At 45.4% G+C, this 16,227-nt stretch overlaps 1 protein-coding gene across 1 annotated transcript in view; it reads right to left on the bottom strand.

The window, feature by feature from the left end:
- ARMH4 (armadillo like helical domain containing 4) overlaps positions 1–16,227 on the bottom strand; it is a 61,361-nt gene that overhangs the window by 26,401 nt on the left and 18,733 nt on the right. The window contains exon 5 of the mRNA XM_074149830.1: positions 9,484–9,735. Coding sequence (XP_074005931.1) covers positions 9,484–9,735 — 252 coding nt within the window. The remainder of the gene's footprint in view (positions 1–9,483; positions 9,736–16,227) is intronic.

Below are 16,227 nucleotides of genomic sequence, written 5' to 3'. Positions count from 1 at the left end.
AACAGTCCCTACAACCAAAAAAGAGAAAGAGACTGTACTTAACCAGTTGTTACAGATACAGAAAATAACAAAACCCAAGAGGAAGGTATTTTTCTGACAGGGTATTTATACTGAATCCTACCTTATCATATTCCAGGACTTGTTTATGGACAGTTGCGAGGAAAGTCAGAACTGAGCAGGGCAAAGCAACCCTCCGCACCCTCCCCAAGGCTTACTCACAGGAAGAAACGGGTTCTGCCTGGACTGGAAGGGCAGACACCAAGGTCTCTCCTTGATCTTAAACCAATGCACACGCTCAAGTCTGGGTTTTGGGACAGCTGTGTTGAAAGGGAGCAAAATCAGGGCAACTCAAGGAGGGCAGTCCCATGCCAGGTCAATGGGGTGGTATGAGGAAGCCATCCAGGGCCCTTTGAAATCCTCCACTGGCCTTAGACCTCTCCTCAAGTGTGCAAAGAGAAACGTCAGCTCAACTTGCACATGCAGCAAAAGCGCAGAAGGACCATCATGATGCCATGTGTGTCAGGTCTGGGTTCCTTATGGGGCCTCGGAGCAGCATCCGGATCATTTCGGCACGGTCACCCATAAGCTGGTATGATGGATGCAACAGCACGTCCAGCTTAACGGGATAGCGACAGGAGCACAGCATGTGACACTGCTATACAAAACGGGGGGTCCCCCGGGGACACACGTTGTGGCTGCAGAAGGGGTGGCCAGGAGGACAGAGCTCAGCCCCAGCGATTGCATCAAGCCCCTTTGCTAAAAACAAGCACAAGCCTCAGCATCCTCCCACTGCTGCAAAACCGGACTGTGCAAAAGCCTGGGTGAGAAAATCAGCCGGAGTGGTCAGAGGGAAGTGGGGGGACATGGGGAGAGCAACCTGGAAAAGGAATAAAACTGGAGAAACTCTTGGCCTCGCTTCACATTAATAAAGCCTCAAGCGCAGATGGCATTGCCTGTATATTAAAATAAATGATAGGCTATCAGGGAACAGCCTTGCTGAAGCCCTTTATTATATCCCAGGCTTGGATGAGGCTGTGATTAGAGTTATTCAAAAACAAGGAAAAAAAAGAAAAAAAAAAAAAGAAAGCAAAAGCCTCTAGTAATTCTCCCCGTATCGACCTCTCTCTGTGATTAACGCTGATACCCAGCATTTTTGCAAAACAACAATTGCTTGAGGTTTGAGGTAATTATTTTATTGTCAGTCAAAATCTAAGCAATTTACTTATTTCCAATACATGTTCCTAATGCACTCCAGGCAGGGCAGGATTTATACACGTATCAAGAGAGCATCCTTCCAGGGAGGAACCCGGATCTCCTTTGATCCTCAAGCAGTCTTAATCTGAGCAAACACCAGAGGGGAGGTAGGTTTAGCATCAGTCATTCGTAGTTTGTGCTGACCAAGCAGAGAGGAAACATATCTACAGTCTCATTAGAAAGGAATATTTTAAAACTATCCTCTCAATAAATTACTCTCTCTCTCCCTGCTACTCATTGCAATGAGCTCTTTTCTGCTATTTTTCTCTTATCGGCTCTGCAATGGAGCCAACATTTTAACCCAAAAGATCGGCCTCTGACGCAAACCCCTGTAAGGAGAGAAGCAATTCAAGGCCGACGAACCTTTGCATTCCCTCCCTCCATTTTTTTTTTTAGAGGGCTGAAATGGCATGAAAACAGACAGATCTGTTGCACCATGGTAGAGATCACTATTAGAAAATAAATGCGATTTCTTCAACATAAGGACGAGCCTCTTTTTAAAAGGCAAAGGCCACCCAGGCTAGCACATAAAGGACAAATTAATAACTCTCACCCAGGGAAAGCTACTGCCCTGCCTGGGTTCTTCAATCAAGCTAAGTGATTACTAAAATCCAAAGGGAGAGAGGGCTGAAAGCCGTCTCTTCTGCCTAAATGGAGTCAAGTTTTCTGACACGTATAAACTGAAGGATAGAAGAAGAGGCAAAGCACACTGAAATGGGATACACGTATACACTGGAATTGCAGACGTGAGAAAAAAAAAAAAAAGGATTACTGCAGATTAAAAAGAGAGGGAAGACACTATGATTTATATTACAGACAAGGGGACAGACAGCCGGTGCCAAGGCAGCTGACAGTCTAGAAGGATGCCGGCCTCACCACCCTGTGCAGAAACCCAGATGGTGCTTGGTCCTTCTCAGCACGGAGCTCTGCGCAGGCTAATGGACCCTATCCTTTAATCCAGGTGAAAAAACAAGATCAATTACTCGGAGCAGCAAATGCCAAGCCATGCTCCAAGGCAGACACATCCTAACTCTAAAGGCTGTAGCAAACGGATGGATGGAGGCAGACAGCTGGAGAAGGTCAAAAATGCTCAGCCACGTGCTTGAGTTTTCCAGTTTTGCTTTCTTGGCCCAGCAAGAGCAACTGGAGGTCCGAGCTTCCAGAAAGCCTGTTAGAAAGGGTCCTCCTGTGCTGGGAAAGCCCAGGAGCTTGGTGCTGCTGCAGGCTGCCTTTCCCTGCTCCCCAGCAAGCCTTTTTTATCACAAGCAATGGCATCATTTCACCTATTTCTGAGAACTGCTTGCTTTCAGAGCTGCGTATCACCAAAACACCCTCCAATCTTCTGTTTTATTTGTTGCTGTTCCCTTCTCTCGGTCTTGATTTCTGCTTCGAGGACAGAGTTGAGGTGCTTCCAAGAGGAAGGACATGGCTCTACCCCACTAGAGGTTCATGCTCCGTGGCTGGAAACACCTCATCCCGGTTCAGAGCAGAACAGACACACTGACAGCTTCCCCCATTTAAAACACATGGGCCTCATTTGCATGGGCACAGCAGTCTTGGAAAAGGGGAAGAGCAGGGTGGTAGGTCAGGCTGAGACTTGTCCAAGTTTTGCATCTCCTGGAAGGTCCCATCGTCCAAGGTCCCAGCACAAGGCATAGGGCTGCTTCTCACTGTGTCACCAAGCATCACGCTGCAGAGCACGTGCAGGACGGGTCTGCGGGGCTCATTATCTCAGCAGGGTTTGGAGCAGAAGTAGGAGGAAGTCAAGTCAAAGAAAGAAGCAATATTAGAGAGGGGAAAGAGACGCAGTCCCCAAAACACCTTGGGATAAAGTCTGATGAAAGGAAAATGCCATTTCCGATGCGAATTGTTCCCTCTTGGGAGCTGCTCAGTCATTACAGCAGCATATGTCACACCGAGCCGGCAAAGAGGATCGTCATTGTTTACAGGTACGCGGATGCAAAACGTCCTTTGACAAGGCAGACCCGATTAAATACGAGTGCTCCAGATTAAGACGCAACCATGAACAATCTCTTAAAACAGTTAAAAAAGAAGTCATTCCAAACAGAATACACGTCCCTCACGAGGAGCAGAAACTTGATTTAGGCACAGACTGATGATGGGAGCTTTATTACTGCTTGGGAGAGGGGAGGGGAGCTAGCAAGGACCATATGGAACTGTATAAATTATTTGGAGCACCCAGAAAGACAGGAAAAATAACCATCTATATTTCTGAGACTGCTCATTTCAGTCTGCAGCCGTCTGGAACACAGACCCCACGTGGCCAACATTTTGTGCAACAAAACTCCCATAAACACATACGGGGCAAAGCTGCAGGGGGCAGGATGGCTGCAGGCAGCCGTGCTTCAAACACATCGGGAGGAAAAATTTGCTGGCTCCGCTCCTGATCCTGGTTCCTGCCAGCCTCTCCCACCTGGGATTTCCTCAGACTCGGTCCGTTCTGTTGGAATGGTGACTTTTTGTGTGATCCTTTGCACCTTTTCCAGGGAGAAATACAGGTGCACACACCCTTTCTCCAGCAAGAGAAAGAAAATGCCCAGGCACTAATTTAATTCACCTTGTTCAAATCCCTACTCTGTGAAAGGCTCCCTCATGAAACCAGTGGGGTCACTTGGCCTCTTGGTGTTTTTATTTGCCACCTGTAAAACATGGATACCCTTTTCAGGGTAATTAAGAAGATAAATGCATTAAAGATTAACAGGTATTCCAATGTTCCAATAACGCGAGCTGTAAGAGTACTTAAAATAGATCCATTTTGGGCAGCAATTAAAGAACATACTACTAACTTCTAAGTCTCAGCTTCTGTCTTCCTAATGCTGGTTATTTTTGCCCACAAAAGCATTAATCTGAGCTTTCTGTAAAAATGACATTTCAAATATTCATCATCTTCCACTACTCTGCCTCACCATCATTAACCAGTGACACCCATTATATGGTTTATGCAGTATAATTTGCGATCACAGATCTGCAATACAGCTAGAGCTATTTTCACTGTAAGTAACTACTCAGAGCTGCAAATATTTTTTACCCATTAAAAAAACAAATCACATTTCAAAAGTGTCCTTATTATGCAAGTGCCTTGTCATTACCCAGGTGAGAGAGTTATATGACCTTCCATTACTCTAATGTGAACATCGTATTCCTCCTCACAAAGGACTCCAGATGTTGATGACCCACCACAAACCCCAGAATGAAACTACCAACCTTAGGATCCACAGAAGTGGGTCCAAGGATGAGCACAACACCAGGATAAAGCACAGAAATTAAGGAGTGTGTGTATAACTATCCTAACTGCACTATTATTTCTTTTCCTTTAATAATCATTATAAGAGTCTAATAATCATCTAAAGATTTGAATTATATCAGCAGTAAATTCTTGGGTTTATCTATATGAGGTGTGCCTCCTCTCTGCCCATAAAACAAGATTTTGAGCATAACAATGGAGTTTCCTCTGTTAAGGTTCATGGTTCAAATCAGTCTCTACTCTGTTTACTGCTGTTATCTCTTACTAGTGGTGGCCTCAGATAAGCAGCTGGTTGTTTCAGTCAGCACCTTAAAGAACCAAAGTCCACCATAACAACCTCTGCTTGGAGACCTTGAGCCATACATTCAAAACGTCACAGCCCTATGTGCCTCAAGATGAAAATGTCATTGTCACTCCAAACACCTCCAGACACTTCGAATTCACAAAGCAAAATACTGCACGCCCCAAAGCAGCAAAATTAAAGGCTGAGGAAATTGCCCTAGACCTCCTGCTGCTACCTTACTATGGATAGCCGGAGTTTTTCCCCTTGGGACATGGAAGATAGGTAAGCACTACGGCATTAATAAATAGCTTGGGAGCCTGGGGACATTTTCTTGCTCTAACACAAAGTTATGCCTTTGCTCATGGTCTGTAAAATAAAGATTCTCGCAGACACTGGGAGAATAAATACTCTTAAGAAGCGGGAGAAGAGCACAGTCACAGTAGCCACCAGCAACACAGAAGCAGAGGGCCTTGACCTCCACGGAGGTGTACAACAAAGACCATCTACTTTAACATTCATGAGGAATAACTAAAGGACCCAGAAACTATTCAGTAGGTTTGAACCCATCTAAACCAAGTGCAGTTCTCCTTGTAACGCATAAACATTTCATCACAAAAGAGGTAGCAGGGAAAAATTATGTATTTCTATTCACTCCCAGAAAGCCCAAGTTTCCTTGCTGCTCTGATACTCTCTGAAGAGTTAGTGTTCACCTATCACACACCACCTACATACAGATCAAGAAACAAGTAGACAAAGATCAAAGTCATCTCATACACAATGCAGAGAGATCCCGAAGTACTGCCACGTCCTTCACTGGCAACCTCTGAAGACAAAGCGTTTGAACAGGACACCAGAAGAGATCCCAAAGCATATTCAGACCTTCCTTCTCCAGAGATGGAGGCCATCAAAACTGCTTTTGGAGGATCAATTTCTATTTTATAAAGGCACAGATGACATCACCTTCTGCTTTACTTTTCATCTAAATATTGCTGGTTAGAGAGTCAGCTGATGGACTGTAAAACTGACAGCCTCATTACTGGCACATATAAATTGCTTTTGCTCAGCTGGAGTTAATGCAGGACCATCTGACATCCCAGAATTGACATTTTTTAATGATTCTGTTTCTCCAGCACTTTCTCACTGACCACTACAAAAATCCAAGCTGTCTCTTGCTCTGCCAAGCTGTTTGTGGATCAAGTTACTTGCTCTCTGGGGATTTTCAGTGTGTCAGCCATCAGACCAAGCAAACTCAATAACAACTGACCTGAGAATAGCTACTCCAATACTTCTGGGCTCTTCTCTACTATAGATTTTAGCGTTAAATGTGAAAATTCTGAAGGCCAGAGGACAGATGCACCCCCAGGAGAAGGACCTATGTGCAAAGTATTTTAAAGACGGAAAATGCCAACTGTAAAAGTTTGGTGCTTAGATGGTGCACCCTTGTCTTGTACTCCGCTGGGTGCTGTTATCTTCCTTTCCTGTGCCATATCCCACGTCAAGCAGAACAACTTCCCTCCCTAAAGGATGTTTCACTTGCACAAGATGGGAAATTCTTCACATCTCAGCATTATTTGGCAAAGGGAGGGATGCAGAAAGGCACACACCGTGGGCTGGGGCAGGCGGGAGCACAGTGCCCCTGACCCAGCTACATTCAGAGCTGCGGCTCCTCCCTCCAGGGGCAGCGCCTGGGGACGTCCAGCGGTTACGAAGCCGTCTCAAAATTAAAGTCAAGTTAATTTTAGCTTTAGAAGAAAAGCACTTAAAGGAAATGGATTTCAAAGAGGTAGTTTTAGATGAATAACATTTACAGAAAAAAGGTTTCAAAGATAAATAGTCCACACACACATCCAGCAGATTTAAAGCTTTACAAGCCCTTCACAGTGAGTCTGGTCTCTCCAGCAGAACAAAGGGGGCAGTTCTTCTGACCTCCTGCCAAGTTTGGGGGATTTCTTCTGTTCTTAACAATCCTCCCCCTGCTGACACGAACCATACGCTTTTTCCACCCTTTCTGTTCTGCCTAATACAGGCCATAAAGAAACACGTAACCAGGGCCAGATATGGACACAGCAGTAGCCCAGCATGTACCCATGCACCCAGAGCCAAAGAACCAGGGCAGAAACTCCCAGCTGGCACAAACTGGGAAGAGGGGAAGGGCTGCACTACCGCAGCAGCATCTCAGGGAAAAGGAGCCCAGCACCACCACAGAGATGTGACAGCATCTCCCATTTCCCATGCACTGCCAGCAAATGAGCCCTTTGAACACCTGGGTTCAGCTCCTTGCTTGGCCTCAGATGTTCAGTGTGAGCTCATGAAAGTCCTTCGTTCTCTTTGTGCCTCTAAAAACATAAATAATTTCCCTTCCTCTTAGGAGCACTGTGGGCATCAGCACATTGTAGATGGGGAAGGAAGCAATATCAAATAGTCATTAAGGTCATCTAGACAGAAGAATAAATGGCTCTTTAAAAAGAATAAATGGCTCTTTACGTAAGTGTTTACCTGGTGGATTAACAGGGGTGAGTCACAAGCAGAGAGACTGATCCCACTGCGTCCCCTCTTTTCTCGCCTACAGCACTACTGCACAGAAGTCCCATCTAACTCCTAAAGATGAACTCAGCTCAGCCCCAGCCACAGCCTCATCCTCTCCCTCTTCCTCTGCTTGCACAGACTACAACAGCTTAAAAATAAAAGGCAATCCAAACCATTTGGAGCTGGTGACAGGTAACCCAGTTCACTTCCAGAGAACGCAGAAATTAATGTCCATCCAGTACCTCAGGTGCCTGGACTCAGTGCTTTACAGTTGACCTACCCTGACAGATTTCACAAGGGCTCCTCCAATTTGGATGAGGGTCAATAAAACGTAAGTTAGGGAGAAAAATACTGCCTTTTGCCACACAGTCAATTTATTCCATGTCTGAACTTTTTGGAAAGATGGCCTTTCCAAGTTTTAAGAAAGATAGAAGGTGGTAGACAATAAAGGCTGCAAGACGATGCAATATTAAACATCAGAAACGGAACTGGGCCCGTATGTTCAGAAACAGATCTCCAGAAGAGACACTGCAAAGTACATCCCCCGGAATGGCTCTGTCCAGGGCAAGAAGACCTCATAACAGATGTTATTATGCAAGGAGTGTTAAAGCTACATATTGTCTCATAGCCCAGGCCTCCTTATTTTCTGTACACAATTATTACAGCCTCTCCAGTCAGAGAGTTTTACTGCACACCAGGGACAGCTTCAGCCTCTGGTCTCTGCTTTCTCATCTGCCTCATCTACCAACGCATCTGATGGGTATCTCCTACTCTGAGCCTCTTTCCCCAGCAGTGAAGGTGGTTGGACTGGAAACACAGCCGTGACTCCAGAGATGCACCTGACGCCTTATGCAGAACAATCTCCTCCATAGCCCCAAAGTTTATGGCAACAGACGATGTCATATACAGCAGCATCTTCAGCGGACTCTAGGCACCCTTCCAGACAAACTAACCATTGCCTTGCACCCCACTCTGGGAACAGGGCTCCCATTAGAGCCCCCTGGAGACCAAGCCAGATGACGTTGCATCAGCCACCCTTGCTGGGATGGTTAAATGTACCAAGATCCCCGAAGAGATATTAGTGCCATCTTCCTCCATGCTGCACAGCACGATGCCTGGTGTGTGGGGACACACCTCAGAGTCTGCAAAATGCTCCCTCTCTTGAACACTTTACAGAGCAATACTGGCACTGGATTCAGAGGCAAAGCTCTGCCAAGCCATCCATCCTGGTACTTATGGTCCTGAATCAGGCAAAGAGCTTTAGATGGTCAACAGCTTAATGCCACCTTCTCACCATTGCTAGCAGTCACAGAGAGCTCACCAAGCCAGCCCTCTGCACTTCTGAATATAGAAAATAATGCTGCTTGACTACCATCATAACCCTATGTTTCTTACACACTTTTCCTCCAAGCATGGCCATGTACCTCTAATCCAGCTTGCCAAAGCCAAGCCAACAACAAAGCCATTAAACACTTATAATTATTCCTCCCTAACAGCTCCTGTACAGCCTGATGGGACAACAGGACACGTGAAACACAGCTGACATGGAAACCATGCAATACGATGTTTCTCAAGCAAGAGTTAGTGGAACAGAGAGGTATCAGACCTGATGCAAAGTCAATCTGCCCTCAAAAAGCAACCCTCCTACAGAGATCTTGAAATACGCTCTTTGATTCCATTCAAAGGAAGCTAACAATGCTAAAGCATTACAGGGGAAGAACTGCCAGCTTAAATCAGAATTTAACATCCAGGGGAAGTGATAGTTCTTATAACACAACATATAAAAAAATTTTAGGGTTTCTTTATTTGACGAGCCTCTCAAAGCAGTTAGTTCTCTAATAGTCAGACAGAGACTTTCTTTATTTGTCCACCCTTGCAGCAAGACAACACTAAACTCTGGGAATGAAGGAGCAGGTCTGGAGTACTCAGAGCAGCTCTCCCCAAAATGAAAACTCAGGTCACTCTGCCTGGGACCCATCCCCATTCAACCAGTTGTCACTGGTGGATGAGGCTTCTTCAGAAATGAACCTGCTGTGTGTTTAGCTTGAGAGCCAACCCATGAGACTTCCCAGCAGAAAGGGCTGCCCCATGCAAGGTGAAGAGCAGGAGACATGTCCTCTGTAAGACTAAAGGAAGAAGAGGCTTTTTCTCTTACCCAGACCCTGGTTCTGCTGCTCCCACTCGATGGTGTCAGGAACCTGGTAGGACACCCCAGCCAGCTGGGCCACAGGGTTTTCCAGGCCAGCTATAGGCTCCTGGGAGGTCTCGCCTGGAAGCGTGAAACCTGGCAGCTCCGTGTCACCCTCCATACTTTCATCCATCGAATCTATGTCTTTATCTTCCTCATCTTCCTCTTCCTCCTCCTCTTCTTCTTCTTCCTCTTCATCCTCCTCCTCTTCCTCACCCTCTGGCCAGGGAGACACAAAAGCAACATCAGGAAAGACTGCACAAGACAAAAGTTTTATACATCTCTATAGGTGAGCACCAAGACAGCCAGCTGATACCACTTCTCCAAATGCAGACCAGCTGAATGAACTTGTGCCTGTTTTCTAACAGGAAAGACACCCAGAGGGGTTAATTTGGAAGAGCTCACCACCGTTTGAAGTTGCTAAGTAACAATGAGATGTTGCCTTAGACTTTCAAATGCATTAGTGGGAAATACTGTTATTTTGCTTCCTGATAGTGGAGTACAAACAAGCATGTGCAGTTCAATACCTGAGTATATATAATTATAGTGCTCTCTTCTCAACTAATTTCAGCTCAAGTGAGAACTATTTCCCCAACTTCCAATCTTGGAGGCAGCAAGAAGTTGGTTCCATTTTTAATTTTTATTAAGTTCTGGAAAGGACGCTGCTTTCCAGCCCAATTAGACTGCTATGTCCCCTCCTCCAGAAAAAGCATCTCGCTTTGATGCCTGCTGGCAGATCGGCTCTTGGGTGCAGGAGAACAGCGGTGATGGTGGTGATTCTCAGCAGGTTTGTTCCGGCACTCCTGTCACAACAGATTTACACCAGACAAAGGTATGACCAAGGAAGACTCAACTCAGTATCGGAAAGAAGGCAGTGCAGCCAGCTTTTCACGTGACAGTGGATAAATGTGACACTGAGGAAATCCCTGTGGATTCTCCACTAGAGCAGATACCTGTCTTATTCCAAAGCTGACTATACTGTTAACACATGGAGAGATAACTATTCAAGCCATATTTCACTGCTAGAATATAGAATGGCAACACAAGAACAACCATACTGGACCAAAACACAGAGCCTTTCTGCCCACATCCTATTTCTGACCAAACCGCCGCAGGTGCTGAGGACTAGAGCAGGGCACACAACAGATCCAGTCTCTTTTCAGCTTTTAGTTGCCAAAGACTCAAGAACTTCCTGAGCCAGAATTTTCATCTGAGCTATTTAATAGCTACAAATGGAGCTACCCACCATGAAAAGATAGTACCTGGAATAATTACATGCTTTGACTTTCTGATGGTTATTTTTTTCAAAGACAAAAGCTAAAACATAGTATTTATGCACTCTATCTTAATTTACATGAAGGTCTGCTCAGCCCTGTAGAAAAACTCCCTCCTGATATACTCAGACTGGGAGAGCCCATCACATTGCTTCTGAGTGGCTGGTTTAGCCAGGGGCCTAAGACCATCTTAAAAACTAATGATCCAGCAAAATCATAGAATCATAGAATGGTTTCGGTTGGAAGTGACCTTAAAGATCATCCAGTTCCCATCCCCTGCCATGGGCAGGGACACCTCCCACTACAGCAGGTTGCTCAAAGCCCCATCCAGCCTGGCCTTGAACACTTCCACAGATGGAGCATCCACAGCTTCTCTGGGCAACCTGGGCCAGCATCTCATCACCCTCACAGTAAAGAATTTCTTCCTAATATCTAATCTAAATCTATTCTCTTTGAGTTTAAAATCATTTCCCTTCATCTTCCCTTGTGTCTGTTTGTGGGTGGGGTGGTGTGTGGTTGTGGGCGTTTGTTTTGGTTTGGTTTTGGTGTTTGGTGTTCTGGGATTTTTTTTTTTTTTTTTTTTTTTTTTGTTGGTTGGACTTGATGATCTCAAAGGTCCCATCCAACAAAAATATTCTGTGATTCTGTGATCTTCTTGCTACAGTCCGTGATGAAGAATCCCTCCTCATCTTTCCCGCAGGCCCCCTTTAAGTACTGGAATCAACGTTTGTTATCTCAATATCCCTTTATTTCTGTCGGAGTTGTACCTCATATAGGTGACAGACACTGCAATAAGATGGAGCAGCCGAGGTAGGACACCTGAGGGGCTGCACATATCATACCTGCTGTAGGTAAAGCATGTGATGCTTCACTCTTCTCCTTCCTGCTGTGGGATGCAAAAGCACTCCAGCACCCACAAAATACCTGAGAAGCAAACTGGGGAACTTTGGGGAAGCTATTTAGTTGGTGGCTATCCAACTTGAATTAACTGGGGGGAGCTGTACTCTTTCCTTTGGCCTCTATTTCACAGAGTGGAATATCTCCAGAACTCAGCGTACGTTATAAAAACACAGCATTCAGTGTGCTCTTACACGGCATCTCTTTTCCTTCTAATTCAAGGATCTGCTTTAAAGCATGGCAGGTTTCTTCCAGCTCACCAGACAAGACAATCCCGTTTGCCACCTTTCAATTCTAGCCCTGCATTTCATACAAATGAGCTGCTGTTTGAATTTAGCTGCATCATCCTGCTATAGCGTGGCCTTCGGTACCTGGAAAGGCATGATCACTCCCGCAAACAATTATACCACACAGAGCATCTAATGGAGCTTACAGGGATGTAGTTAGCCCCTTAAATTCCCATTACATTTTATAGGCAGTTTCTGTCTTATAATGTGCCTGTCATTTCAAATCAACATAAGAATTTTCTCTTATCAAGCCGCATGTTTCCATACAAAACACAGAGCTTGAGTAAACCTGAGAATGGCACCTGGAGAGTGCTTGCAGGAAACCTGCAAAGAGAAGTTAATGTAGGTCTTTTGCCTCTGCTGGGAGCAACACAGCTATAAACATTTCCAAACTTTAATAGCAAAGACACTAAACAGCCGGCACCTGGGAGAGGAGGAACATGAACAGAGGTTTTCCCCAGGTGGACTGGGTGAAAAAGCAGCTGAGAAAAAACAGGAAACGGATATTTATCTCTGAAAAACTAGTTTGGGACAAGGTTTTTAGAAGCTTCTTGTGGTTTTAGCAAGCCAAATCAGAGACACCTTCCAGGATCTAGTTTTGAAGCAGCAGATAGCCATCTCTATACCTCCAAAGTCTAGCAGGCAGCCAAGCTGAACACCCAAATTGAAACTGCCAGGACTGCTTATCATGTCTGATCATCACCAAGGTACATCAATCATCATCACGCAGCCACAGCACTGAGATGTGAATAATGTAGTCCTTGTAGCACAACCGCTGTGAGGGGAAAAGAAAAGGCTCTTGACTTGTTTCCTCCTCCTCCTCTCTAGCTCATTCCTACTTCTGAAAAGGGCGTTTTAAACCCCCCCTCCCAAAATGCCAACAGCTTGCCTTGCTGCGAGCAGCGCAGAGCACCACTTGGTGGTCATAATGAGGAAGCTACACTTCTCAAAAAATCACAAACTTCAAAAATGTCATTTCAGGAGCAGAGGCACAACAGGAGCCCAGCAGCCGTGGGCAGGATGTACTTAACACTTGGTAGTCTCATAAGATGGAAAACAGAAGCGAGCATCACACAGCTGAAGCTCAAGCTGGAGGTTTGTGCTTCACATGAGAGCCTTCTACAAAACTTACATTTTTCCCTCCTAAATTGGCACTTTTTGGCCTTTCAGAGGCCAAAGCAGCAGCTTTGAAGAAAAGAAACAGAAGAAATACAAAGTAACAAGAACTGAAAGTGCAAAGACCGGCAGATTCAGAAGGCTTCCTGCACACTGTGAACTACTTTGTATAGCCTGCTTGTATACGATCCTAAGTTTTGGCTAAGGTCCATCTTACAAAAAAAAGAAAAAATATATGATGAAATGCTGGCGCCTCAGGGTCAGGGCACTAATCTCCAACAAAAAAAAACCAAAAAATGCAAGTATAAAGCTTTCTTGGCCACAGGCTTGAATCTACCCAAATCAGGCATTCACCTAGAGCCCAGCTGTAGGAACATTTCCAAACATCTGACAGCGGTCACAAGTGCTCCTGTCTCACTGAAGCCAGCAGTTACACAGCACCTATAGCACTTTCTGCTGTGAGCCATCCTTGCTCTATAGATCTTCATATGTTACATATAAGCTGACCCCATTATCCTGTTTGCACGCACCGAATCCCAGCTTGCGATGTGCCACCTGGACCTCTTAAGGAGGGATGGTATCCTGTGTCCTCTCCTAGTGACACCAGGAGACTCCAGCGCTGAAACACTCATAGTCCAAGGAGATGTTTGTATTTTCTACTGCAGTTAGGGCAATGCAAGAATAGTCTAGGGCAGAGTTAAAGACCCATCTCCCAGAGTGAAGAAATCCAAAACCTGCCACTCTTTGCCAGACTAAATAAGCACCGTATTCTGTAAAGTAAGCTCTGCCTCACCTTCATTGAAACAGGAAAGAAAAAAAAAAAAATCAAGACACTTAACAACTCCCTGCTGTGACAACAGCACAACCTAAGAAAGATGCAAGCAGCAGGAATCCCCAGGAAAATAAGATTCCCCCATTCACGTGTCAAAGATTTTAGCTTTGAAGGACTTAACAACCTTGTAACAGGCATTCAGATTTTCAGGTTTGGAGAAGTTATAGGAGAGCACCAAGAAAACAAGTCTGAGACAAAATAACAATTTTTTAGTGGAGTTTTTGGGGATTCTCAGCTTTACTAATAGCCACCAGAAACAGCAATGTTTGGGCTTTACCATGGGGCTTTGAACTGGTCCATTAGCAACACCGGTGATATCCATAGGACGGGATTTGCTATTTCAAGGTGGCAAAAGCTCCCTATGTTTGCTTCAAAAAAAGGTTTTTCACTACAAAAACATACACCTCCATGATGACCTTTTGTGGCTAAGCACAGAGAAATGAGACCACCTCACACCCCCTTCATGAGGCATTTCCCTGACCCAGCATTAACCCATGACCAGCAGAGTCTGAAGCAGCTGGACAACAGCCAGCACCCCACAAGTGAAAGCCTCAGTCCGTGATGGCAGCAGGGCCCCCACAAATCAACTGCAAAGAGGAACCTTGTCCACTCCAGATGGTCTCATGCTGCAGCAAAGAGGACCACAGAGCCAGCTCTTCCTGATGGCAACTCAAAGTACCAACAACCCATTCCTCATAGACGGCTTCAGTTGGGCTTCACGCTTCTCTGCAGACTTCATATAGATGCAGAAACCCACGCTCCTCCTGAGGAGGAGGAAATCTGAATTACTTGCAGGTGCTGCTATTAGCCCAGGGCAGTGGCTGTAAGCCCACGCCGTGGGTGAGCAGCACCAGCAAGGCATTGGTTGCAGTGTGTGGTGCAAAAAACGCCATCAGGAATATGCTACAAACAAGCTGCGATGGCAATGAAGAAAGTTAGTTTAGTATAATGGCTTGTAAGGAGCTGGAGATGAAGCCACTGTTGTCCTAACCTTGCTGAAGGCAATGGAGTTACATCAGGGCCTCTGTTTTCAGTTGAAGAAACCTTCACTGAAGAGGGACGTTTCTATCTTTAGATATTTTCCATTAATGTTTGCGAACATTTTTACTCCTCAGAAGACTCAAGAAACCATCATTTGTCAGGTTTAGAGCACAAGAGAAATAGCCTGCTGTGCCCTAAGCTGCAAGAGTGTCTCATTAGAAGGTGATAGATTCACTCACAGTCACAAACTGAATTCAAACTTAAAAGAAAACAAAAAACAAAACAAGCCTAAAAAAAAAAAGGTTGCAGGACAAGACCTGGAGTTCTCACTTTTGGGACAAACTTTTTAGCAGGGCCTGTTGCGATAGGACAAGGGGTAATGGTTTTAAACTAAAAGAGGGAAGATTCAGACTAGACAGGAGGAAAATATTTTTTACACTAAAGGTGGTGAAACACTGGCCCAGGTTGCCTAGAGAGGTGGGAGATGTCCCATCCCTGGAAACATTCCAGGCCAGGTTGGACAAGGCTCTGAGCAACCTCATCTAGTTGAAGATGTCACTGCTCATGGTAGGGGAGTTGGACTAGATGGCCCTTAAAGGTCCCTTCCAACACAAATTATCCTATGATATACTCTGTCCTATCCCTTCCCAGCCTCCCTCACACCAAACTCAGAGGACAATGATGTCTAGACAGTAACACGGAGCATCATTGTGCATCATGAGACTAAGCTGTCATTTTATACAACGCCCAGCTCTGTATGGCCTGAATACTTAGGAGCACTTGATGAGTGCCAAGTAAATTGGGATTAACCATCAGCCAACGCTAATTGGTTTCCAGTGGCAAGCTCACTCTTCACATGACTTCAGGGAGATGCAGGAAGCCAAGACCTCTCCTGTACCACCACTGAGCAAAGGCTCCCACACGCTGAGCGATGGCTGCAGAGAGCATTGATCTAGAACCCACCTGCATCACATGCCCATGAAGGAAAGAAGAGTGCTATGGAGCACGATGACACCCAACCGCACTGTGACGGGGGAAGCTTGGGTTCATACACTGTTGAGCAAAATTCTACTTTTCAAGAAGTTTTGGCTGGCCAAAACATGCCAGAGGATTCAGGGTCTGCTTTGATCTCTGCAACAGCCCCACAGACACCAAACTAGCCACCTAAGAGATATCATGATGCTGCCTCTTAGGGCAACGTTTTGGTCCAAGCTACCCCTCTTCCCTCCATCTACAGGTCTTGTCATGCAACAGTTTCAAGTATTAAATTACAGACTTCAAAAGGCTGGACAGAGCAAGCTACAGGAGCAGTCAAGTATTAATT

This window comes from Numenius arquata, chromosome 6, assembly GCF_964106895.1.
Source record: "Numenius arquata chromosome 6, bNumArq3.hap1.1, whole genome shotgun sequence".
In the NCBI taxonomy this organism is placed as follows: domain Eukaryota; kingdom Metazoa; phylum Chordata; class Aves; order Charadriiformes; family Scolopacidae; genus Numenius; species Numenius arquata.
The sequence above is the reverse complement of the archived record's forward strand: the minus strand, read 5'-3'. Positions and strand labels throughout refer to the sequence as shown.